The 25,756-nt window shown below is 37.1% G+C and overlaps 1 protein-coding gene across 1 annotated transcript in view; it reads right to left on the reverse strand.

The window, feature by feature from the left end:
* Nucleotides 1-1,815: 1,815 nt before the first annotated feature.
* The window catches only part of TACR3 (tachykinin receptor 3), a 76,239-nt gene continuing 52,298 nt past the window's right edge, over nt 1,816-25,756 (reverse strand). Inside the window, exons 4-5 of the mRNA XM_043438618.1 lie at nt 7,579-7,775; nt 1,816-5,960 (exon numbers count right to left, since the gene is read on the reverse strand). Coding sequence (XP_043294553.1) covers nt 5,648-5,960; nt 7,579-7,775 — 510 coding nt within the window. The 3' untranslated portion in view covers nt 1,816-5,647. The remainder of the gene's footprint in view (nt 5,961-7,578; nt 7,776-25,756) is intronic.

Genomic DNA, 25,756 nt, shown 5'->3' on the forward strand with positions numbered 1-25,756 from the left:
ATGTAGTGTGAATCTGTAGAACACTGGATATCTTTTAAGAGCTTAGAAGATTTCCTGATGCTTTGGATATGTGGTGGCTGGTGAAGATATCTTGCTTTTTTCTCTCCTTCCCTCTTCATGATAAGTTGTTGGGAGAGGTAGCAATTGCTTGTATCTAAGTGAGGTTGAGAGACTGGATCAAATAAGATGTCCTTGCAGCTGGTGGAAATGGAGAGTCAGTGTGGGTCATTGCTGCCCCCTGAGCTGAAATTGTCCCAAAGCACTTTTCCTTGGAGCAGTCAGTAATGCTGCCAAGGAAACTGGAAAAGAAAAATTTCTGCTTTTCCTCCCTCATCTCTTACCTTCTGAAGTTTAACATTTTTATTATTCAACCTAAAAGGGTTGCGCCATTGCTAAGAAGTGAGTTTAGTTCCATGTGTCCAAAGCTACTCCTACTAATTGGCCATTTCTAACCCTTCACCTGTATAGCTTTCCATACTCAGGGCCCACAGTCAGATGGCTAATTTCCAGAACACTCAGGTAATCTCTGAATTTTGTGCAGACTCTGGAAACAGCCCAGAGCTAAGAGATAGGAAGCTATAGGCTACTTACCCCCCTCCAAGGATCTTTGGATAAGGGCAGAATGATACAGGCAACAAGGGTTTCTTTAATCCCCCCTTAAACACAATGACACCAATGATGTTTTTGAACATTTATTTAATGTTTGACTCTGCCTTATTCATGCACTAGCTCATTCAACCCTCACATTTGCACTTTGAAGAAATTACTATTTTCTTTTTTCACTGATGAGTTAAGTGAGGCTCAGAACAATCACTTGCCCCAGGTCCCCTCGCTAGCAGATGGTGGGGCTTAGGTATAAACTCGAGTCTGTCACTTGTTATGGCTCTGATGCCGTGGCTCTAAGACGCTGTGCTCCATACTCAGCTACATGCATTTGTTTTATTGGAGAATAATTGCTTTACAACGTTGGGTTAGCTTCTGCCGTACAACATCATGAATCACCCTTATGTATGCATATATCCCCTCCCTCCTGAGCTCTCCTACCCCCACCCTCGCATCGCACCCCAGAGGTCATCACAGAGCACCAGGCTGAGCCCCCTGTGCAGTGTAACAGCTTCCCACTAGCTATCTGCTTTACACACGGTGGTGTATTTATGTCAATGCTCTCTCTCAGGTCGTGCCCCCTCTCTTTCCCCACTGTGTCTACAAGTCCATTGTCTATCCCCGCCCTTTAGCTATATGCGCTTTTGAGTCTATGTTCCAGTTAATCTGCTCCTGCTTTCTACTCAGAATATTATTCTACAGTTTAATATCTTTGCTCCCCACAGACGCTTTTTCTGAACCAAAGTGATTTAGGAAAACTAGACCTTTATGGGGTTTCCTAACTGGCACTAGTGGTAAAGAACTTGCCTGCCAATGCAGGAGACACAGGAGACGTGGGTTCAGTCCCTGGGTTGGGAAGATCCCCTGAAGGAGGAAATGGCAACCCACTTCAGTATTCTTGCCTAAAAAATTCCATGGACAAAGGAACCTGGTGGCCTACAGTCCATGTGCTCACACAGAATCAGACATGAGTGAAGCAACTTAGCAATAGCACTAGACATTTTATGAGGAAAAATAAGGGAGGAAGCACAAGATAGTGTTGAGGGATGGTTAGGTATGTTTAGATAAGACAGAACTTTCTATAACATATGTTTTGCTAACCAGTAGGAAAATATTGACTGCTTTTATTTTTAATATTATTTTTAATGATTTTAAAGGAAAATAAAAATAAATTAAATCTGTTACATATACCACACATACAAAGGATAATGAATGTATTAAATCTATTAATGCTCAGTATAATTATCACAACTTGAAAATACTTTATTCACTAGCTACAAACCTTATATACATTTATTTCTTATGTACACAGAATTTTTGCCAAGCTATTTACAACACACAGTTACTATTGGACATTATTCTCCATTCATGCTTGGCCTGAAGTGTCAGCAATAAGTGGTATCTCAGATTGTTACTGGTAAAAGTGTGAGAAATCGCTATAATTCTCCTGCCTTTATATTTGATGGAATAATTTGCCAGACACTAATCAGAAGTTTTCTGATGGAATTCTGCATTGACAAAAATCAAATTCAAATTCTGAGCTAGCTAGCATTGATTTTTCACATGTATTTTGTGCTTCTGAGGTTTGATACAAGCTTCTTGGCATTCTTCTGTGTGCTTTGTAAGGATGGAGCTCACTTTGAAGTACCTAGGATCTCTGTTTAAAAGAGATTGGCCAGATCTGGAAAAGAATATGAATTTGGCTGCTGGGTCAGAAATGTCATCATCATGAATTTGGAAGACAGAATAATGCAGCGGCATACTGAGCCTGCTAAAAAAATGAAAGCTGTTAGCTTGTATTCTGTAGTAATTGCATTTGCTTTAATTTTTTTCCCATGCAGGTAATTTAAAAAACATTTTGTCCAGATGCAAAATAATGAAAATACAATGTTAGTTATTTTTTGTCTTTAAGAAGAATATTTTAATTGAATCTTTTTTTGATAAATTTTAGAGTGCTCTCAAAATAGTTTGTATTCTGCTGCTGCTGATCTAGGTACAAAAAAATCTGGACTGTTTTGACCATCTGCTGGTATTTCCAGTCAGTGTTTGCCTACAAACAATCAAAAAGATTCACAGTGAACTTGAACATCGGAGAGTAGCGTGAATGTTGGAGGCTAATTCTTCCAAACCCTGACAAATATGAAAATACTGGCACAGCTTTACTTAAAATGACACCTACTAAAGCGGGTTTCCATGTGTTATTCTACAGTTCTCAGCGTGAAGATTCAGACAAAAGGACTAAAATCTTATCTCTTTCATTCTTTCATATTGTACTCATTTATTTTGTTATTATTACTTTTTAAATTTTTGAACTTAAAATATTCTGCTTTATAAGGTCTCGGTTTAAGAGTCATGACCATTGAGTTAATGATGTCAGTTTTCTGTAAAAAGTATTAAGGATACGGTCTGGACCTCAGGTATTTCCACCATGCCAAAAGGATGATCCTTGGCAAGCAAAGCGAAGCAACAACAACAAGAAAACATACAGAACAGCTGATTGGAGCAATATTTTCCCTTAGATGTCCTACGAAATTACATTGAGTTTCTGTAATGCATGAAGGCAGGATTTATGTTTTTCAGATGTATTCATGTGCTTTGGTAATGGCTGATTACATTGAATTTAAGGGCCAAATTTCACATTCTAATCTATAGCTGAATATGGTCCCACGCATGTAGAACATTCATTAATGCTGGTCTCACAATCATTCATAAGTTTAAGAAGAAGAAATGTCTGCTTCAAAATGTTAGGCATTTTCTTGATATTTTCACGTTGTATGATAAGCATTTACATGTTTTGGAATGAACACTTAAACACTATATTCAATGACTAGGGACTAAATAATAATACATAATAATACATTTGCTTACAAGCTTACATGCACACAAGCTTCACATACTTTATTGAGCTGTTTGTGGCAACTCTGTAAGGGCCACTTACTATTTCAGCATTCAATTTTGAATTTAATTCTTTGAAGTTTTTGCATACATTAAACCTATTGTATGTGTCTGCACACTTGCATGTTTATGTATATATGTGTATCTGTTTGTTTATTAGTGTAATTAAAATAAATTTAGCTTAAACACTTATGATAGGAGTGTTTAGACATTTAACACTTTGTAACAATTAGATACTTCTTATGCTGGATCCAAAACAGGGGAGGAAGATTGGAAAATTTAATGTTTTGGCAGTAAACACCATGTATTCTCTTGAAATAATTGCTTTTTATCTTGTTCTTAAGAAAAATGGTCCTATATTGATGGAGGCATAACAATCCAGTCAAGTGTCACAGGTAATTATAGTTGGATAGCTTTAAAAATCTATCTGAATATTTGGAAGGAGAAGTTTGTACTACACAGCCACATTCTCAGAAGGTTACTGCTTTCTTGAGCTAGATTGATGGTATCTCTAATTCAAGAAAAGATGACTTTTGAGCACTGAGGTCTGGAAGATAAATTCCACACTTAATGGTGTACCTTGATTTGTTATAGCTCTCAGAAATGTGTCAGTATATTTTTTTCTTATAGTAAAACAGATTCTTCTTTAGGACCATTAGCTCATTTCTTTCTGGGGGAATTTCTGAGTTATCTAAGCAGATAAAGGAAGGCTCTTTCTGTAGAAATATGTACATTATACTCCTGTTGCCCGGTATTAGTTCATGTGTATCCACATTTTGTCCAGCTTTTTATTCTAACAGTTGATTCCGTTTTCTACATCTTACTTGATTTACCTATAGGTATACTAGTATATTCCATGGAGGAGGGCATGGCAACCCACTCCAATATTCTTGCCTGAAGGATCCCATGGACAGAGAGAGGGGCATGACAGGCTACAGTCCTTAGGATCGCAAAGGTTCGGACATGACTGAAACAACTTAGCATGCACTCAAACAAGCACATATAAGTAGTACATAAACTTTTGTCCTAAGGCTTTGCATTTAAATATATTTTCTGATACCTTCTCCTAGTCCTTACTCTTTTTTTTCTCCCCCCCCCCCGTGGGGGAAAGGGAGAGAATAAGGCACTATACAGTTGTTAATACTCACCTTAAGCTTTTTCCTTGGGTTATAGAGGAAAAATACATTTTCCTTTGGAGCTAATAGATGCTCTTGTCTGCTATAATAACTATGAATTAGTATCTTTAATTCTTGCCTAAAAATTGGTAGTCAGTTTCAGAGATAAATGAGATTCTTCCCTTCTTCATTAGAAAGCCTCTCTACTATTATGTAATCTATTTTTTTCTTAAACCTACAAATATTTTTGAAAAATAAAATAAGGAGGATCATAGGGATTTGCTTTGTCATTTTAAAGTTCTATCTTTGACTGTTTCTTAGTTTGGCTCTTTAAAATATATAATAGTCAAAAACTAAATGATTATGTTTTTCTTTTGAAGCCATTTTCCCAGAAAAATAAAGAGAAAAATGTGTGCAGCTGCCTAATAATTTGATCAGGTTTCTTTTTCAATTATATTTCATGGTGAATATCTTTAAATCTCAAAAAATTTTTATCCTACAAAGTTAATTCTCTTTAGCAAAGATTTTCATTAATTTTTACTCTTAGAGGTAAATTTCCCATAATTTTAGTCATAAAATAAGTCATATAACTTTTTTTCTTTAATAGCTATAGATGAAAATTTTCATTTTCTATAGATTTTATTTTTATTCACTCACATCATTATATTTTTATGGTTCTTTAATCTTTTGGGGAAATCATATGTTACTTTGGTGTCACAAATATATATTGCAATTTTTCAGTGAGAAAAATGAAACTCTCTATAAATACTTTTCAGAAATATTTTTCTGTTACATACAATTATTAAATTTTTCAAAGAATAAATTTAAAGCCTATTTTATTTTTGAGGGGGCAAATACCTTAATAGTGTCTTTGTTGAACTCAAATGCTACCTTTCTCAGTTGAAACACAGTTGCCTAAAAATTGCCCTTCTTTTTTACAGAGACTATGTAGGACAGGGCTGACAATCAGGAGAGTGTGGACGCTATGGTGTCCATGATGGCCTCACTCTACTCTTTCTGCTCAGGAAATGGATTTAAGAGTATTCATCCACAGAAGTATAGGGTGGGCTTATGAAACTTGAAGTGGTGGAGCCAGATTTGGAATTCTGGCGGGAGCAACCATTGAAGCTTGGGTCTCCTGGAGGCACTCTCTTCTTCCGGCTGGGTTTGGTGTTATCTGCATCACTAGGGTCAAACACCACCGTCATGGATTCCATCCTGGTCACGGTGTACAGGCTGCTTTGCCGAGTCGGGTGAAACCTGGTAGTCTTGAGCTCCAGCTCATCATAGCTAGAAACTTCAATGAAAGGACACCAGCGGAATGCTCTCTTGAAGCCTGCTCGAAATCTGAGGAGAAGCAGGCCACAAGAAGAAAAGGTCATATTTTCAAGTGGAAATTTCCTTCAACTTCTACAGAAAGCTCTGCTTAATGCAATTAAGCCAACTCATTTTTTGAATTTAATTTTCTAGTCTAACTTTTAGAATTTATGCCACAGTATTGGTACTAGTTTTCTAAGTCCTTTTTGTTTGAATTTAATCTTAATTTCCCATTGATCAAAAGCAAGTCGTCAAAGAGTAAAAGTGCAATATAAGTAATCAATATGTCAAAGAAGCAGTGTAGGTTTCTTCAATGATTTTATACATTTGCATAAGTGAATTAAGCTTTCTGGGTATGGCTCTGAAAAATGACATATTTTGAAATAGATTCTTACAGTAATAATTACACATTTATAAATTAATCTCATTTAATATTAAAATTAATTGCTCAGCTGGATGTTTTTATCTAATTGTATATGAAAGTATAAAATCCTTGGCTTTGTAAGCCATTAAATGAAGTTGATTAAAAACATATGTTCTGCTTTTGGGGTTATTTGAATTGATATATGGCTTGTGCAATTACTGAAAAAAAGTAAGAATTAAATAATACTTTTAAGAAACTTAAGGAATGATGTGGTAGATGTCTAACTGAAAATAGAGCTGAGAATTTAGGTTGAGTAGCTACCTACACGAAGTCCCGTTTCTATTTGGCTACCTTATTGGTTTATTAAGGAAATTATTCACCTTATGAAATTTAACGCTACCCCCTCCATGTGCTGACCTTACAACTAAGGTGTTTTTAATCTGGAAACCATGGTTTACCTTTTTTTCCCAGTCTTAAATTTAATTGTGAATATTTCTCCTTCTCTTTCCAACTTCACTTTAAAACTAGCTTCCCCTCTTCCAGAGGTGGCACCCTGTCTTACTCACTGACCTCATCATACTGGAGGGAGGTTTGGGATTCTTCTCCTTAGTGTTGCTTCTGTTACTCTTATGACACCTTCTATTTTGAAGTATATTTACAAAACATCCTTCTTAAAAGATCACATATGCCGTCATCTCTCCATCTGTGCATTTTTACAAAGTGTCTTCATTTCTTTGAGGACTTGAGCACACCACCTCACCTCCTTTAATAATAGGACATTTCTTTTTCTTTGACAAGTAAAATTCTGAAGGATTTGGAGAGAGAATTTGGCCTATATAGAAACCAGCTGTTTAGAACCCCCAAGAGCATTGTTTTGAGGGGGTAACTGTTAAGGTGAGATAATTTGTTAAATAGGAAGGAGTTGGGTTTCCTTGGTGTCTCCGCTGGTAAAGAATCCACCAGCAATGCAGGAGACCTGGGTTCGATCCCTGGGTTGGGAAGATCCCCTGGAGAAGGGAATGGCTACCCACTCCAGTATTCTGACCTGGAGAATTCCATGGACTGTATAGTCCATGGGGTCGCAAAGAGTCAGATACGATTGAGTGATTTCCACTTTCACTTTTTTACTAGAAAAATACCTAGCTCTGTGTTCCTCTCAGTGAATTTTTCAATTTTCCATTCCTTTTGAATTTTAACTGTGTACCAAGAAGCTTAAACAATATTATATGCTTTCAGTGAAGCCAGAAGTGACAAAGAACTTGCATTTGGTAATCTTATTTTTACCTCTTATTCAGACAGCAGTAGATGATGGGGTTGTACATGGTTGAGCTCATTGCCAGCCAAAAGCTAGCCAGATAGACCTGCTGAATATACTTCCACCTGTTTAGTTGTTGATAGATTGCAGTGAGGATGAAATAAATATGGTAAGGCAGCCAGCAGATGGCAAATGTCACCACAACAATAATCATCATTTTTACAACCTGGAAAGAAAGAAAGAGGTCACTTTTAGCAAATATGGAAGTCATTATATTAGTTCTAATAGCTTACCACAAATCATATTTTGCTGCCTATACAGTTAAATATATGGCTTGCCTAAGAAATAGTCAAAAAGTTAAAAAATGGCAAGGTAATATCAGGATAGTTACCTAAGTTTCAAGAAAGCATTCTTGTGTCACCTAGTGAATGGGTGGCACTCACTCAGATAGTAATGTATTTTAATTGACTTGAAGAAAATAAGTGTTTATAAAACAACAAAGAGCCTGGGAGCAGAAAGGAGAAAGAGCTAGGATTTGGCTGTGCTAGCCCGCACTCTAAGAGAGTGAAGACATCATGTCTAGAGAAACTGGCTGTTGAGGGACAGTGCGGGTATATCAGACTGTAGGGGTTGAGCAAGTTCCTCAGTATTTATTATTGCCTGAGTATAGCTCATGACTATTCAGATTTCTTTACTCTAATACCATGCTCAGTGGGAAACCTTCAGAATGTTAATTTGGTTTCTTTTGTAATCTGATATTGGGAAAGGTTTCTCTTGACAGTGATACAGGATATTCACATTAGTCTGAGAAAATATCACTAACTTTAAATTTGTAAGTAGGCAGTTGGCTTATACACCTGGTCTATATATCGACTTCTGTGATTTTTTCAAGCATGGATTATTTCCTCTCTTTCCACACTTAACGACAATAAGTTTGAAAGCTCCTGTCAAAGTAGAATGCAATCTCTCCTCCACTAGTCTTTAAATTCCTAAAAGGCATAGAGAATGTCTTAATTATCTTAATATCCCCAGCATCTAGCACGGTGTCTAGTATATGGCTAGAGATAGATAATTAGATATAAGATGAATGAATAAGGAATGACTGTACAATTTGTAATAGGAAGTTGAGTGAGAGGATGTTTTGTATGTCTCTAAATAGGATAAAATAGGATAAAATTTGCTAGACTCAAAGTAATCAACACAGTGATTACTGTGATCACAGTGATCAATACAGTGATTAAAGTGCATAGAAAGCCAAGTGGCTTGGCTTGGCTTTCTAAGTGAAAGGGAAAAATTAGTAACAACATTCTAGAATAACCTCATTTAATATTCCTCATTTACTCAACCAATTTGTTGAGTAAATTTGTTCATACTTCTTTTGGGAATTTGTAAAAAGTTTAAAATAATGCATATTAAACAAAATAATTTTGAGGTTTACCCATAGTCATATTAGAACACAAATCAGAGAAATTCCTGATGTAATGACCTGATGTAATGACCTATGTAGCATCTTGAAACTATGAAAATACATTATTTAAGTACTGGGTTCATCATTTGATTGCAAGTGGGGATTCAGATGAAAGTTGGCAAGGTTAAAAATCATGAGAGACATGATTCTAGAAATAGACAAAGCATGAAATGGATCAGTGTGGAAGGCAAAGCTTTCCCAAGAGTCTAATCATGGTAACATCCAGGTATCTGGTATTAGGTGATAAAAATTGGCCATCAGAGCTGAAAATCCAGATCAGTAGCTCATAAAATGTCATCATTGGCCACATCATGGAAAATGTTTTGATTTTTTCCCATGTTTTTTCAATTGCATTTTTTTTTCTGAATAACTGTGTTCAGAATTCTGCATTTTATTTCTCTTATTTTTATTTATATATTTGTAGAATACAAGTAAGGGGAATATTTAAACATAATTTATATTTATACAATGCTTCACACATCTAGCAACTTACTAATTGATTTTCAGTTGGACTTTAGGAAGTTAAGGCAAAGACCAAGAGACTTGACCACTGTGATTCATGAAATCTAAGTTAGATTTTTTGAAACCCAGACTCTTAAGTCTGTTTTTTTAAATGCTTACAGTTAATAACACTTACTGAATGCCTATTGGCTCTAAAAAAACATAATAGAGAAAGATAATGGGTAGAGAACCAATTCCTTATCCTGAAGAAGATTATGATATAATGAAAAATATTGAAATGTAAATTAAAGTACATAGAAATCTGAATATAAACACGTGTAAATAAAGTAAAAAATAATATTTATGAGACTTTGAAAGTGAAAGTCACTCAGTCGTGTCGGACTCTTTGCAACCCCATGAACTATACAGTCCATGGAATTCTTCAGACCAAAATACTGGAGTGGGTAGCCTTTCTCTTCTCCAGGTGATATTCAATCCAGGGATTGAACCCAGGTCTCCCATATTGCAGGCAGATTCTTTATCAGCTGAGCCACAAGGGAAGCCCAAGAATATTGCAGTGGGTAGCCTATCCCTTCTTCAGCAGATCTTCCTGACCCAGGAATTGAACTGGGGTCTCCTGCATTGCAAGCAGATTCTTTACGAACTGAGCTATCAGGAAAGCCCATTTACTAGTTTATTATAAGCAGGAATGACTCAATGCATGTTACCTGTAGATCAGGGAAGATTAGGCTGAATAACATGGGTTTGGTTGATTTTTTTTCATTCTTGAGTATGTGAACATCATACTGTTCCTCCAACATGGTACACAGAAGTTCGTGTCCAAGATTATTCTCCCTAGCTCCTCCCTTCCCTCTTGCCCAAGTTATTCTCACTGACTAACAACCTCTTCTCCCACAAACTTTTGCACAATTATCACTTTTTCTATGACCAGCCTATTCAAAATTGCAATCTGTCCTTCCAGCACTCTCTAAACCCCTTAGCCTGTTCTTTATTTTCAGTTTATGTGTCACGTGTATTCTTTACTTTGTGTCTCCTTATGCTACAATACTAAAACAAAAAAAAGCAAGAATTTTCTGCTTGTCTTATTTACTTACATATTTCAGTCATGTAGACTAGATTTCACACAAAATTGGTGTTCAGAGTTTTGAAAAATAAGTTAATTAAACTGAATAAAAAAAGAAAGAAACTAAAAGACAAGTAGTTGGTTAGGTGATGCTCATGATTTTACTCCATCATGAATTACTCGTATCATTTATCCTCCAACTTTAAGCATATATAATATACAATGAGTTATTTCCTTTTCTAGGCAAACAAATTCAAGTAATGTGTATGACTGCAAAGCAATATTATCAATATATTATTTTGGATGCATTGCATTTCATTCTGAATAAATGTTAAGAGCAATAAAAAACATTATTGACAGTGTGAACATGGTTCAAGCTACTATGTTGAATACAGTATCAGCAGATATACATAACATTGCTTTTATACAGTCTAACGGAAAACTCCCTTTGCATGAAATTGTTTTCCAACAATAGCGGAAGAGCTACAAAGGCTATCAGAATCTTTTAACGTAATTCCCAACCATCAATGTGGAAGAAGTACAGAAAGAAGGAAAATTAAAGTGCATGTGTAGAAACAGTATCAGATAAATTATAATTCACACACACATGGCCTTAAGGATTCTGTTGCAAGACATTCAGAAGCTTCTTCGAAGATTTTTCAGTTCAGTTCAGTTCAGTCACTCAAGTCGTGTCTGACTCTTTGCGACCCCATGAATCGCAGCATGCCAGGCCTCCCTGTCCATCACCAATTCCTGGAGTTTACTCAAACTCAAGTTCATCAAGTTGGTGATGCCATCCAACCATTTCATCCTCTGTCATCCCCTTCTTCTGCCCCCAGTCCCTCCCAGCGTCAGGGTCTTTTCCAACGAGTCAACTCTTCACATGAGGTGGCCAAAGTATTGGAGTTTCAGCTTCAGTATCAGCCCTTCCAATGAACACCCAGGACTGATCTCCTTCAGGATGGACTGGTTGATTTCCTTGCAGTCCAAGGGACTCTCAAGAGTCTTCTCCAACACCACAGTTCAAAAGCATCAATTCTTTGGCGCTCAGCTTTCTTCACAGTCCAACTCTCACATCCATACATGACCACTGGAAAAACCATAGCCCTGACCAGACGGACCTTTGTTGGCAAAATAATGTCTCTGCTTTTTAATATGCTATCTAGGTTGGTCATAACTTTCCTTTTAAGGAGTAAGCGTCTTTTAATTTCATGGCTGCAGTCACCATCTGCAGTGATTTTGGAGCCCAAAATAATAAAGTCTGACACTCTTTCCCCATCTATTCCCCATGAAGTGATGGGACCAAATGCCATGATCTTAGTTTTCTGAATGTTGAGCTTTAAGCCAACTTTTTCACTCTCCTCTTTTACTTTCATCAAGAGGCTCTTTAGTTCCTCTTCAATTTCTGCCATAAGGGTGGTGTCATCTGCATATCTGAGGTTATTGATATTTTCTCTGGCAATCTGATTCCAGCTTGTGCTTCATACCAGTCCTTCGTTTTCATGATTACTCTGCATAATGTTAAAGGCAGGTACAACATAACAGCCTTGACATGCTTCCCTTTTTCTGATTTGAACCAGTCTGTTGTTCCATGTCTAGTTCTAATCTTGCTTCCTGCACTGCAATATAGTTCTCAAAGGGCAGTCAGGTGGTCGGTATTTCCCATCTCTTTCAGATTTTTCACAGTTTTATTTGTGATACAATACAGTCAAAGGCTTTGGCATAGTCAATAAAGCAGAAATATAATGTTTTTCTGGAACTCTCTTGTTTTTGTAATGATCCAGCGGATGTTTGGCAATTTGATCTCTGGTTCCTCTGCTTCTAAACCAGCCTGACTGGCAAGTTCTGGTTCTGTTTGCTAAAGCCCTGCTGAGAATTGAGCATTATTTTACTAGCGTTGAGATGGTGCAATTGTGGGTGGTAGTTTGAGCATTCTTTGGCATTGCCTTTCTTTGGGATTGGAATGAAAACTGACCTTTTCCAGTCCTGTGGCCACTGCTGAGTTTCCCAAATTTGCTAGCATATTGAGTGCAACACTTTGACAGCATCATCTTTCAGAATTTGAAATAGCTCAACTGGAATTCCATCATCTCCACTAGGTTTGTTCGTAGTGATGATTTCTAAGGCCCACTTGACTTCACATTCCAGGATGTCTGGCTCTAGGTGAGTGATCACACCATGGTGATTATCTGGGTCCTGAAGATCTTTTTTGTACAGTTCTTCTGTGTATTCTTGCTACTTCCTAATATATTCTGCTTCTGTCAGGTCCATACCAGTTCTTTCCTTTATTGAACCCATCTTTGCATGAAATGTTCCCTTGGTATCTCTAATTTTCTTGAAGAGATCTCTAGTCTTTCCCACTCTGTTGTTTCCCTCTATTTCTTTGCATTGATCTCTGAGGAAGGCTTTCTTATCTCTCCTTGCTATTCTTTGGAACTCTGCATTTAAATAGGAATATATTTCCTTTTCTCCTTTGCTTTTCACTTCTCGTCTTTTCACAGCTATTTGTAAGCCCTCCTCAGACAACCAATTTGCCTTTTTGCATTTCTTTTCCATGGGGATGGTCTTGATCCCTGTCTCCTATACAGTGTCATGAACCTCCATCCATAGTTCATCAGGTTCTCTGTCTATCAGATCTAGTCCCTTAAATCTATTTCTCACTTTCACTGTATAATCATAAGGGATTTGATTTAGGTCATACCTGAACGGTCTAGTGGTTTTCCCTACTTTCTTCAATTTAAATCTGAATTTGGCAATAAAGAGTTCACAATCTGAACAACAATCAGCTCCTGGTCTTGTTTTTGCTGACTGTATAGAGCTTCTCCAATCTTTCGCTGCAAAGAATATAATCAATCTGATTTCGGTGTTGACCATCTGGTGATGTCCATGTGTAGAGTCTTCTCTTGTGTTGTTGGAAAAGGGTGTTTGCTATGAGCAGTGCGTTCTCTTGGCAAAACTCTATGTCTTTGTCCTGCTTCATTCTGTACTCCAAGGCCAAATTTCCCTGTTACTCCAGGTTTTTCTTGACTTTCTACTTTTACATTCCAGTCCCCTATAATGAAAAGGACATCTTTTTTGGGTGTTAGTTCTAAAAGGTCTTGTGGGTCTTCATAGAACCGTTCAACTTCAGCTTCTTCAGTGTTACTGGTTGGGGCATAGGCTTGGATTACCGTGATATTGAATGGTTTGCCTTGGAAACAAACGGAGATCATTCTGTCGTTTTTGAGATTGCATCTAAGTACTGCATTTTGGACTCTTTTGTTGACCATGATGGCTACTCCATTTCTTCTAAGGGATTCCTGCCCACAGTAGTAGATATAATGGTCATCTGAGTTAAATTCACCCATTCCAGTCCATTTTAGTTTGCTGATTCCTGGAATGTCAACATTCACTAATTTTTAGGAAAAATCTAAAAGAATCCAAGAGAATGGATCTTTTTCAGTGAAACAACTGCTGTATTTTATTTACTGCTATACAATGTTTTAATCATTACCATGGGTCTCTGCTCATAAAATTTTGTGAAATTATTTCAGATATCAAACTTTCAGGCTCCCAGGTTTGATATAAATGCAAAAGTAGTCTCTCTGGTGGACAGAATTATTTTGCTTTATGAAATACTGAAAATATGAAATTGTAACCATCCTCCTCATAAAAAGGTGAGGGAAAGAGCACTTTGAAGCACAAACCTTGAGCAATGATAGATGTGTAATTGCTCAGATCCCCCCATGTCTCATGGCTGGATAATGGCACTAGCTCAGATAGGCTCTAAATGCTATTCAGGAAAGTTGGTAGACTTGGTATGTTTTAGGCAAGATAAGAGACTGGGATGGAGATTATTCAAATCTCTCACCATGTCTTAACAAATTTTATTGTGACTTGAATCAAAGATGGATTGGTGTTGGATATTTCTTGAAGCTGAAAGACACATCCAGCTTCTGAGGCAATGCGATTTATTTTCCATGGCAACATGGACACTTGCGGCCACCCTGTCCTTGGTACAGGCACTTACTAGCAGAAGAAGAAGGGAGGTGGGACAAGTGAAGTAGCTCTTGTAACAACACTGCCCCTCTTTAATAGTTTAGAATCCACTTTACTCACATAGGCAGGATTGAATGCATATCAAAAGTTAGTGAGAATAAGCTTTGGGCACCTTTTATTCATGTATCTAAGGGAAAAATATTCTTTGATTTTCATATCTTTTGCAGGCTAGAGTGGAATGCCTGCAGCTGTTCTTATCTATCATATTAAATTAATGCAGGATGGTTGAGGTTTTTAGTTGTAAAAGAAAAATGGATCAGTCTAGGAGATTAAATGAAATATTGCCAACCTCAAAAAAATCTGGGAATTATACTCTTCAAGGAAGAATTTATTCTTTGTAAATGTCTGCATTGGAAATGGTCAACTTGTAGTGAGAAGAAACATCCTGTTTTGATTAAAGTCTCAGGGCATGTTTTAAAGAACCATCCCATGGACTATACCCTACTAGTTCTCTGTAACTTTTGTCTGCACAAATGTCCTTAAATGACAAATATATCTCTTTAGGTCAAAATTATACACTTGCTTATTCTAGCTTCATATTAGCAAATTAAAATAATATTCTCAAGAATAATATATGGAAAAAATTAATCATAAACATCAAAATATAAAGTACTGTGTCTTGGATTATTTAGGTGGGCTTTTTTGTTGCTTCAGTTTCAAAGAACACATTTAAAAATGTCAGTACCAAGTGAGAAAATAAAACTAAGTAGTAACACTTGTGAAAAAAGTTGAGGGTATTTTCAACTCAAAAAGTTGAGTTGAATTTTCCCAATAATTTCAGAATTAAATGAGAATATTGTGTTAGTGTCATCCAAGAAATTTGACACTGTTGCCAAATCCAGGTAATGTGACTATCCAGTTAACATTAGCTTAGAGCAATGCCTATATGGAATTATGTTGGGGCCAAACAAACAGAAAACCATATATATATATGCATGCAAATGTGTAGAATGCTTCTGTGTGTGTGTGTGTATGTTTGTGTGTATGTGTGGTATTGTGTTTAGATTCCACTTCTTTACATTTCATTGGTTGTTTCACTTTTAATGTAATTTTACTTTTCCAAGAGAAACAGCCTTTTACAGTATTATTAATTTCAGGTTTATGATGATCTGAAGCCAAAACAAAAGGGATGTCACATAAAGGAAGGCAAGAAGACATTGGAAAAGAAAGTACATTAAGGCAAGAGGAATAAAGACTGATGTTATGGGATCATGGCTAGAGATAAAAGTTATAGAGGCTACTATGGACTGAATTATGTTCCCACCCCCACATTTTTAAAGTTTACTTATCCTTTAATTTATTAAAATTTTTTCTAGATTTATTGAGATATAATTATGCTCATAATTAGGCTCATAACATTATGCAAGTTAAAGTGTACAGCATGATGCTTTGATACATGTACATATTGTGAGATGATTATTAAAACCATCATCACCTCACACAGTTACTTGTGTGTGTGTGTGTATATGCGTGCTTGTTGAGAACATTTAATATCTACTCTGGTATAACACCTATGAGGCATCCCCAGTGGCTTGTGAACTGGCTTCCTGATGGGATCCATGATGGGTTAGTAGGATCTGAATCCCTTTGACATGTTCAGTTTGGAGCCCTGCCTACTGCTCTCCCAGCTTTCTGCATCCCCTAGTTGTGCAGATCTCCACAGTCCTCTGGATAGAGGGAGACAGAGATGGGCTCTTTGGCAGGGCTCCCCACACATCTGAGGAAGCTGGGAACTCATCCCTTTTGTCACCACCACCCCATCCCTGAGGGAGAACTCACAGCTGAGAAGACCCTCTTGGTACCAAGTTGTACCACCATGGGGAGGACGTGATGTGTACGAAGTCAGTTTGTTCCTCTCACTCTTTCCAGGGCATCCAATCTCAGATTTTTTTTTTTTTTTTTGTACTGCAACTTCTCTATTGGAATCCTGGACTTCCACAAAGGTTCTCTGATCCATGGGTGACCATCTAAATCAGTTTTTTCAAGGGACTCCAGGTTCACAGCTAAGGGCCACTCCAGGGTTCAAGGTCTGTATGTTTATTATCTGACTCCAGCGGGCAAGACTCTTCCCAGGTATGGTGCTGGTGACACAACCAAAGCCAGATGGGGATGTGGCCAAGTCCTCTGAGGTGTGGACTTGTTTCTGCATCCATAGCTGAGACCATGGTAGGTAAGCCATCCTCCAGGGTGCAGGTCTATCTTAAAGTGATTCTCCTCATTTTTCCACTGCACTGTGGTTTGTCTCCTACCTGGATTCTCCAGATACCAGAAAGGCACTATTGTTTATGGATAGATTTCAAATTGTTGTTGTTGAGGTGGGTATGATGAGGGACATCTTATTTGGCCATCTTGCGGATGTCATTCCCCTGAATTCATTTGTTGAAGTCCTAATCCTCAGTACCTCAGCGTGTGACTGTAGGTGGAGACAGGTCTTTAAAGAGGTAATTAAGGTAAAATAAGGTCATGAGGGTGGGACCTAAACCAATATAACTCGTGTTCTAAAAGGAAAAGGCAATTAGAATACAGACACACAGAAGGAAGACCTCTGTGAAGACAGAAGGTTACAGCCATCTGCAAGCATGGCTGACACCTCTTAGAAAAACCACTCTTGATGATACTTGAACTTATACTTCTAGCCCCCTGAATTGTGAGAAAATGTTTCTGTTGTTTAAAATAGCAGTCTATGTTATTTTGTATGGCAACCTGAGCAGATGAATACCACGTTTGAAATGCCGAGGACAGTTTAATATGTATGGCTTCATTCCAGCAAAGTAGGAGGCAAAATACTATACATTTTCCCAGTGAAAATAGAGATTTCCAGAGAGATTCTGATTGCCTGAGAATTGCTTTCAGGGAAGTAAAGGACAGACTAGGATCTTCATTTCCATCAGCTGAGCCTCTCTTAGGTTATATATGGCCTTCCTCACAAGGGCTGTTTTCCATGATAAATCCTTTGCAACAGAAATGACAAGCACACAGAAGACTTACTTGCTGGGCAGGTGATAGATTCTTCGTGGTTGTTATATAAATCAAAAATCCAACTGAATCTATCACTTGAGCTTAGACTGAAGAGTGGTTCCTTTGTTTAAGGCAAAAGGCTTCTTTGTTATTATACTTAGATATTCTCTTCTGAAGGAGCAGATCTGGCTTGTTAGTATTTAGAGGAAAATAATTAAAATAGAAAATAGCCATAAAAAATTCTGTGGTTTATGAAACAATAGAAGTAGATCTATTTGCCAATATTTTAGCTATTCAATTAAACAAGACCAATTTCAACAGGGATTAACAAAAAACAAGTTGTCACATATTATGAATATTGTGGCCAAGTCATATTTTTGAGGTTTCTTTTATGGTAGAATAGGGAAGAATGTTAAAATATGGTTTAAAATGTGGTTTACTTTAAAGGCATACATCTAGAAAATAACACAAAAATGTAATGAAATTAAAAGTGTGTGCGTGCTCGGTCGTGTCCAACTCTTTGAGGTCCCATGGACTGTAGACTGCCGTGCTTTTTCTGTCCATAGAATTTCCCAGGCAAGAATACTGCAGAGGGTTGCCATTTCCAGTTCCAGTTAAGGTTTAGGATCTTTTGACATACAGAAGGGGAGAGAGTCAAGAAAATTTCTGCCTCAATTACCCTTCTATGGAAGAGGGTTTAAGAGAGGAAAGAGCTGAAATCAACTGCCAGGTCACCTCATCTTTCTGTGTTGTAGAAGTTGCAAGGAGAGATCTGTTTTCTTGAGAATGGGCCTGGCCAGAAAAAGGACTAGGCTGACATCATTTGCCAAAATAACAGATTTCATGTCTTATTATGTGTTGACATAGCTTGGGGGGGGTGTTAAAAAATATTATTAATATGTTATTATTAGTATATTGTGGTCCAAAATGTTGAGCCAGCCAGTGTCTTTTGCAGTTGGCTTTTTATCTTGAAGGTGTGCATACTTTGCTTTTTTTTGAAACAGTGTAAATCTGGAATATTTGAGATTACTCTTTTCTATATTTCTGTAGAAAATAAGATCAGTCATCGAAAATTAATGTTTTCTCTACAGTATGACCCACTAAAAAGCATGATTTGTAAACGATGCTGTCCTTGTTTGTAGTTACCTTGAAATAAATCTGCATGATTTGCATATGCTTACCCCTGGAAAGTCCCAATCCAGTTTCTTTCCCTGTAAAAATTTCTACCGAACCTTTGGGAGAGTACCTCAAGCTCACTCTTGGAGTAGCTCCCCTCATATTTCTTCATGCAGGTAGGGTTTAGATACTTCCTAATTAGACCTAGTGGGCTTCCGAGGTGGCACTAGTGGTACAAAACCCATCTGCCAATGCAGGAGGTGTAAGAGAGGCAGGTTCGATCCCTGGGTCAGGAAGATCCCTTGAGGAGGACGTGGCAACCCACTCCAATATTCTTATCTGGAGAATCCCATGGACAGAGGAGCCTGGTGGGCTACAGTCCATAGGGTTGCAAAGAGTTGGACATGACTGAAGTGACTTAGCACCCATACACGCAGTTAATCCTAGCATATTATATCTTATAACACAGATACATATTATAGTCAAGCCTGTTTCTACTTCCTTCTCTCTGGATATGGGCATGTGCATTATTAATCTTTGTGTCTCCAAAACTTAACATAGTTCTTGGCATTCAATAAATACCTATTGATTGAGGATATCTTAACTTTATTGTCCATGTTATGAAAATTTTGATTGCAAGAAATATCATTTATCTTTTTCTTACCAGTGTTTTGCCCTATCATGCACATAATAAGAATTCAAAAATAATATTTAAGTAAACAAAAGCAAAAATTATTCCAAATGTTTTAAACCTAATTAAAATCATTATTATTGCCCTTGGTCTTTATATTTAGCTGGATGTTTGGAAAGAACAGTTATATGAACCATGTAAAGGTATAACCTTAAGAAAGAAGTTCAGTTATCTTTGTTTACTTAATCAATTATATCCTCAAATTACAATTGTTCTACAATAATGCCACTTTTCTAGAGAAACCAAGGCCCTAGCTCTAGAGATACAGTGCTAAATTAAAAAGAAAATATATTTTATGTTTTCACAACACTTACATTACACTAAAGAGGTAGTCATTAAATAATAAATAGACAAATATGTATAAAACTACAAATTATGATGAATTCTATAGAGAAAAAGAATGTCTAGGTTATAGAATACAATGGAAACTCTATTTGAGGAAGTAATATGTCAGCTGGAATCCAGATGTACAGAGAGAAGAATCAAAGACACGTCAGTCTATGTCCTGATAACAGTGTGAATGGAGACTGAGATATGGAGGAAAGGGCAGCTGAAAGCAAGCATCGTTGGAACATAGTATGGGAATAGTTCAGTTGCATAGAATTAGGATGACAATAAATGTTCATCGTAGCACTGTTTATAATAGCCAGGACATGGAAGCAACCTAGATGCCCATCAGCAGATGAATGGATAAGGAAGCTGTGGTACATATACACCATGGAATATTACTCAGCCATTAAAAAGAATTCATTTGAATCAGTCCTAATGAGATGGATGAAACTGGAGCCCCTTATACAGAGTGAAGTAAGCCAGAAAGATAAAGAACATTACAGCATACTAACACATATATATGGAATTTAGAAAGATGGTAACGATAACCCTATATGCAAAACAGAAAAAGAGACACAGAAATACAGAACAGACTTTTGAACTCTGTGGGAGAAGGTGAGGGTGGGATGTTTCAAAAGAACAGCATGTACACTATCTATGGTGAAACAGATCACCAGCCCAGGTGGGATGCATGAGACAAGTGCTCGGGCCTGGTACACTGGGAAGACCCAGAGGAATCGGGTGGAGAGGGAGGTGGGAGGGGGGATCAGGATGGGGAATGCGTGTAACTCTGTGGCTGATTCATATCAATGTATGACAAAACCCACTGAAATGTTGTGAAGTAATTAGCCTCCAACTAATAAAAAAAAAAAATGGTAAGATTTGCAAAATTTTGCAGGACCCCTTAGAGTTCGCAATTTTGGAGTTTGCAATTTTTAAAATCTATTTTCTTAAATATATTGGAGAACCACTATAAAGCTAAGCAGATTGCAAGGGTTAATTTAGAATGAAAAAACATCATTTTTTTACAGCATGATGACTAGTGTTAATAATACTGTATTGTATATTTAAAAGTTGCTAGGAGAGCAGGATCTTTGAGGTTCCCATAATAAGAAAAAATTATATGTACCAATGGACTTATTGTGGTATCATATAGTAATATATACAAATATCAAATCTTTATGTTGTATGCCTGAAACTAATATAATGTTATATTATGAATTAGATCTCAATAAAAATTCTTGGATGCTGAATAGAGAATAAATCTGAAGAGAACAGGTGTAGATCTGGGGAAATGAGTTGGAGAGGCTGTTGTAGTGGACCTAGTGGCTTTGTAGTGATAGTATCTTGGAGAGTTATTTCAGTGGAAGTAGAGAGAAGCACAGAGATGGGAGATATTTTTAGGGAGGAGGATCAAGAGGATTTAGTGATGCATTAGGTGACAGTGAGAGGGAAAAGGAAGTTTCAGGAATGACTCTTTTCAGATTTAACATCTGGGTGAATGGAAGTAACAAGTACTAATACTTGGATTACTGCAGGAAGACTCTCCATTATGCCAGATATGAAGACAAACTCAAAGATCAGTTTTGTATATTATAATTTAAAAACACCTCAGAAATAACAAAAGCAAGGACATCAATTACACAGCTGATTATTGTATAAACTTAGAGCTAATGGAGGAAGAACTGACTTGGAATAGACACATCAGAGTCAGTGATCTACAGATGATATTTAGTGTCATGGAAATGAATGAGTATAGGAATGAATATAGAAATAGAGTAATGAATATATTCTATATAATTGGTTCTTTTTCTATGGAAAACTCTAATATAGCTTTAATATACTTCACAATTCCCTGTTATATATTCAATATTTTTGGCAGTTCTAGAAGTAGTCCAATTTCTGAGCACTTTCATTTTTATATAAAAATATATTTGATCTAGGGGAGAATACATTTTTTTCTGATCATCTATTCTATTCCGCATCAGTAGCTGATGCTGTTTAGTTACTGGCATTATGGCATTGCTTCATACTTTGTTAATCCATTGATTCTGTAAATGTTTATTGAGCATTATATATATATATATGTGTATATATATATATATATGTATATGGTATTGGCTCAAACAATTAGGAAGCCTGAGAAGTTCCACAACTTGCCATCTGCAAGGTGGAGACCCAAGAAGGCTGGTGGGGAATATTGATATAGCAACTCAAGTAGTCAGACAGAGAACAAATTCAACCTTCTTCTGCTTTTTAGTTGTATTCAGGCTCAACATGATGTCCACCTATCAGATGGGGAGGACCATCTGCTTTACTTAGTCTACCAATTCAAATGCTAATCTCTTCTGGAAATATCCTCATAGACACACCTAGAAATAATATTTAACCGACTCTCTGGGTACCCAGTGTCCCAGTCAAACTGACACATAAAATTAACCATTACAATAGCATAGGCTTTCTTATGCCATTGAATTGAATTTTAGTATATTACTAATCAGTTCAGTTCAGTTGCTCAGTCTTGTCTAACTCTTTGTGACCCCATGGACTGCAGCATGCCAGGCTTCCCTGTCCATCACCAATTCCCAGAGCTTACTCAAACTCATGTCCATCACATCGGTGATGCCATCCAACCATCTCATCTTCTGTCATCACCTTGTCCTCCCATCTTTGATCTTTCCCAGTATCAGGGTCTTTCCCAATTAGTCAGTTCTTCATATCAGGTGGCCAAAGTATTGGAGCTTCAGCTTCAGCATCAGTCCTTCCAATGAATATTCAGAACTGATTTCCTTTAGGATGGACTGGTTGGACCTCCTTGCAGTCCAAGGGACCCTCAAGAGTCTTCTTCAACACCACATTTCAAAAGCATCAATTCTTCGGTGCTCAGCTTTCGTTGTATTCCAACTCTCACATCCATACATGACTACTGGAAAAACCATAGCTTTGACTAGACGGACCTTTGTTGACAAAGTAATGTCTCTGCTTTTTAATATGCTGTCTAGGTTGGTCATAGCTTTTCTTCCAAGGAGCAAGCGTCTTTTAATTTCATGGCTGCAGCCACCATCTTCAGTGATTTTGGAGCCCCCCAAAAATAAAGTCTGCCACTGTTTTCACTGTTTCTGCATCTATTTGCCATGAAGTGATGGGACTGGATGTCATGATCTTAGTTTTCTGAATGTTGAGTTTTAAGCCAACTTTTTCACTCTCCTCTCTCACTTTTTATCAAGAAGCTCTTTAGTCCTTCTTCACTTTCTGCATAAGAGTGGTGTCATCTGCATAACTGAAGTTATTGATATTTCTCCTGGCAATCTTGATTCCACCTTGTGCTTCATTCAGCCTGGGATTTCACATGATGTACTCTGCATGTAAGTTAAAGAAGCAGGGTGACAGTATACAGCTTTGACGTACTCCTTTCCCGATTTGGAACCAGTCTGTTGTTCCATGTCCAGTTCTAACTGTTGCTCCTTGACCTGCATACAGATTTCTCAGGAGGCAGGTCAGGTTGTCTGGTATTCCCATCTTTTTAAGGATTTTCCATAGTTTGTTTTGATTCACACAGTCAAAGGCTTTGGCATAGTCAATAAAGCAGAAGTAGATGTTTTTCTGGAACTCTCTTGCTTTTTCAATGATCCAGTGGATGTTGGCAATTTGATCTCTGGTTCTTCTGCCTTTTCTAAATCCAGCTTGAATATCTGCAAGGTCACAGTTCATGTACTGTTGAAGCCTGGCTTGCAGAATTTTGAGCATTACTTTGCTAGTGTGTGAGATGAGTGCAATTGTGTGGTAGTTTGAACATTCTTTGGCACTGTCTTTCTTTGGGACTGGAATGAAAACTGACCTTTTCCAGTCCTGTGGCTGTAAGATAGATATTTGTCTGCATTGCTCATTGCATTCTATTTCAATGGTGGCTAGAGAAACTATTTCCATACAGAAACTTACTTTTATAACATGTGATTGTTGTCAGTGCAGATTTATTTATACCCTAAGGTAAATATAAGTCAAAAATACACATTCTAGAAGCTTGTACTTTCTTCCCTTAATAGAAGCAATGGTAAAAAAGAAAGAACTTGCTTTTATATTTTTAAAGTTTTGCAATGTTGTGTTGGTTTCTGATTGCAAATCAAAACTTCAATGAGGTATCAGCTCACAGCAGTCAGAATGGCCATCATCAAAAAATCTACAAACAATAGATGCTGGAGAGGATGTGGAGAAATGGGAACCCCGATGCACTGTTGGTGGGAATGTAAACTGATATAGCCCTTACAGAGAAGATTATGGAAATTCCTCAAAAAACTAGAACTTGCTTTTTATGGAAAGGAGTGACTCAGAAAAGAATAACAATATGTAGGTACATTTATTTTTATAAGACTGTTTAAGAAAGATGATGATAGATAGATAAATAAATAAATGATAAATAAAACCTCAAAAAGTAAAAGTAAGGGACAAACAGTTGCTTCCTGAAGTAGAAGGGAAACTAAAATTTGTTGAGGTCCCTTTATGTGCAAGGTACTCTGCTTGCATTGTATGCATTATATGCTCATTTTAATTAATGTTATTGGTATATAGCTAGCCGTGTTTTAATTAAAGTGAAATGTCTAGTAGGTACAAATTTATTTTCTAATAGGGAGTGTTGTCAAGGAGTTGCAGAGGCTGATTCTGGAGGTAAAGGTAAATAGAACATTTTTCTGTACATGAAATTCTATTCAAGTGAGTGACTCCACATTGCTAAGCTAGACCTCTCTTCTAACCTGTTATTTTTTGCCTTGTGATCCTTAGATGTTTTGGAAATCTGTTTGTGTTTTGATGTAGTTCTTCACTTTTCCATGGTAACATCTTTCAACAACTGGAGTTTTCAATTTAAAAATGATACATGTAATCTCCTTATTTTCATGCCATAATTAAGAGATCTTATCTTTTCTGTTTTAGTCCATGAAGTAAACTTAATCTAGGTACTCTGGTTCTTTGTCTTGTTTCTAGCAGGTAGATTCCTCAAGGTTTGTTTTGTTTCCTTTTTGTAAGTCCAGGCTCTATCACTCTTTGCCTGTAAAGACAAACTGAAAGTGTTCTTTTCAGGACAGTAAATCTGGACATCATAGAAGGAGCACAGGCTTCTCTCCTGTTGGACAGCTATGTGTCCTCAGAGGACGGAGCGATCTGCCCTCTGTGTCCCTAGTGGGTGCATTAGCCCTTTCACAGTCTCAGGAATAATGAGGGTGTTGTGTAAAACTCTCTACTCTTCTCCCCTTGATTGCAGCACCCACTTGGCTTAACACACTCCTCTGAGCTCGGCCCACTGTCCTATCACAGTTTCTATTTCACTCAGGAGATCTAGCAAGTGGCAGATGAGAAGGTAGAGTTCAGGCCACCATCTTCCCCAACAGATAATCTGTTGGAATATCTCAAAGACATCTCAAATTTTAAGTATTAAAAAAGCTCCCTTCATTCTCCACTCCCCCTCCACCCCACCTCCAAAGCCGTTTCTGTGAACTTCCCCATGTTAATAAGCGGCACCACACCCATCTAGACACTTAGAAGTCAAGCTTGTTCCTTTGCATCCGCTCATTTTCACTGCCCCTTTCAATATCTAGGCAAATCCTATAGGCCATGTCACCAAAATATCTCAGCCTTTTTGTTTTAGCTCTATTACTATAACCTCTGACAAAAATCATTATCTTTCTCCTGGACAAATGCAATAACCACCAAATTGGATTTTACTGAAAGCGTGAACTTTTGCTTCAATCTGAAGCAGACTTTGAAGTCTGCATTGCACAGTCGTGTACAGCAGGGTCAAGAGCACTGGACTCAAATACTTTGATTTAAATCTAGGCCCTGATTGTAAATAGCTATGTAAAATTGGGTAAATGACTTAAATCTTTCTGAACATCAATAATCTTGTTAGTAAAGAAGAGATAAGAACACTCATCACACAGGAGATTGTGAGGATTAAGTGGAAATGAGACTGCCAGCCTCATAAAATACTCAGGGCATGCTGAGGTATTCATTTTTACTTCATTCCCAAGAACTGACTAACTTATAAGCATATTTTAAAGTTATTGGTACTATGGCCTAAACGGATTATGA

This window comes from Cervus canadensis, chromosome 19 (genome assembly GCF_019320065.1).
Source record: "Cervus canadensis isolate Bull #8, Minnesota chromosome 19, ASM1932006v1, whole genome shotgun sequence".
Lineage (NCBI taxonomy): Eukaryota > Metazoa > Chordata > Mammalia > Artiodactyla > Cervidae > Cervus > Cervus canadensis.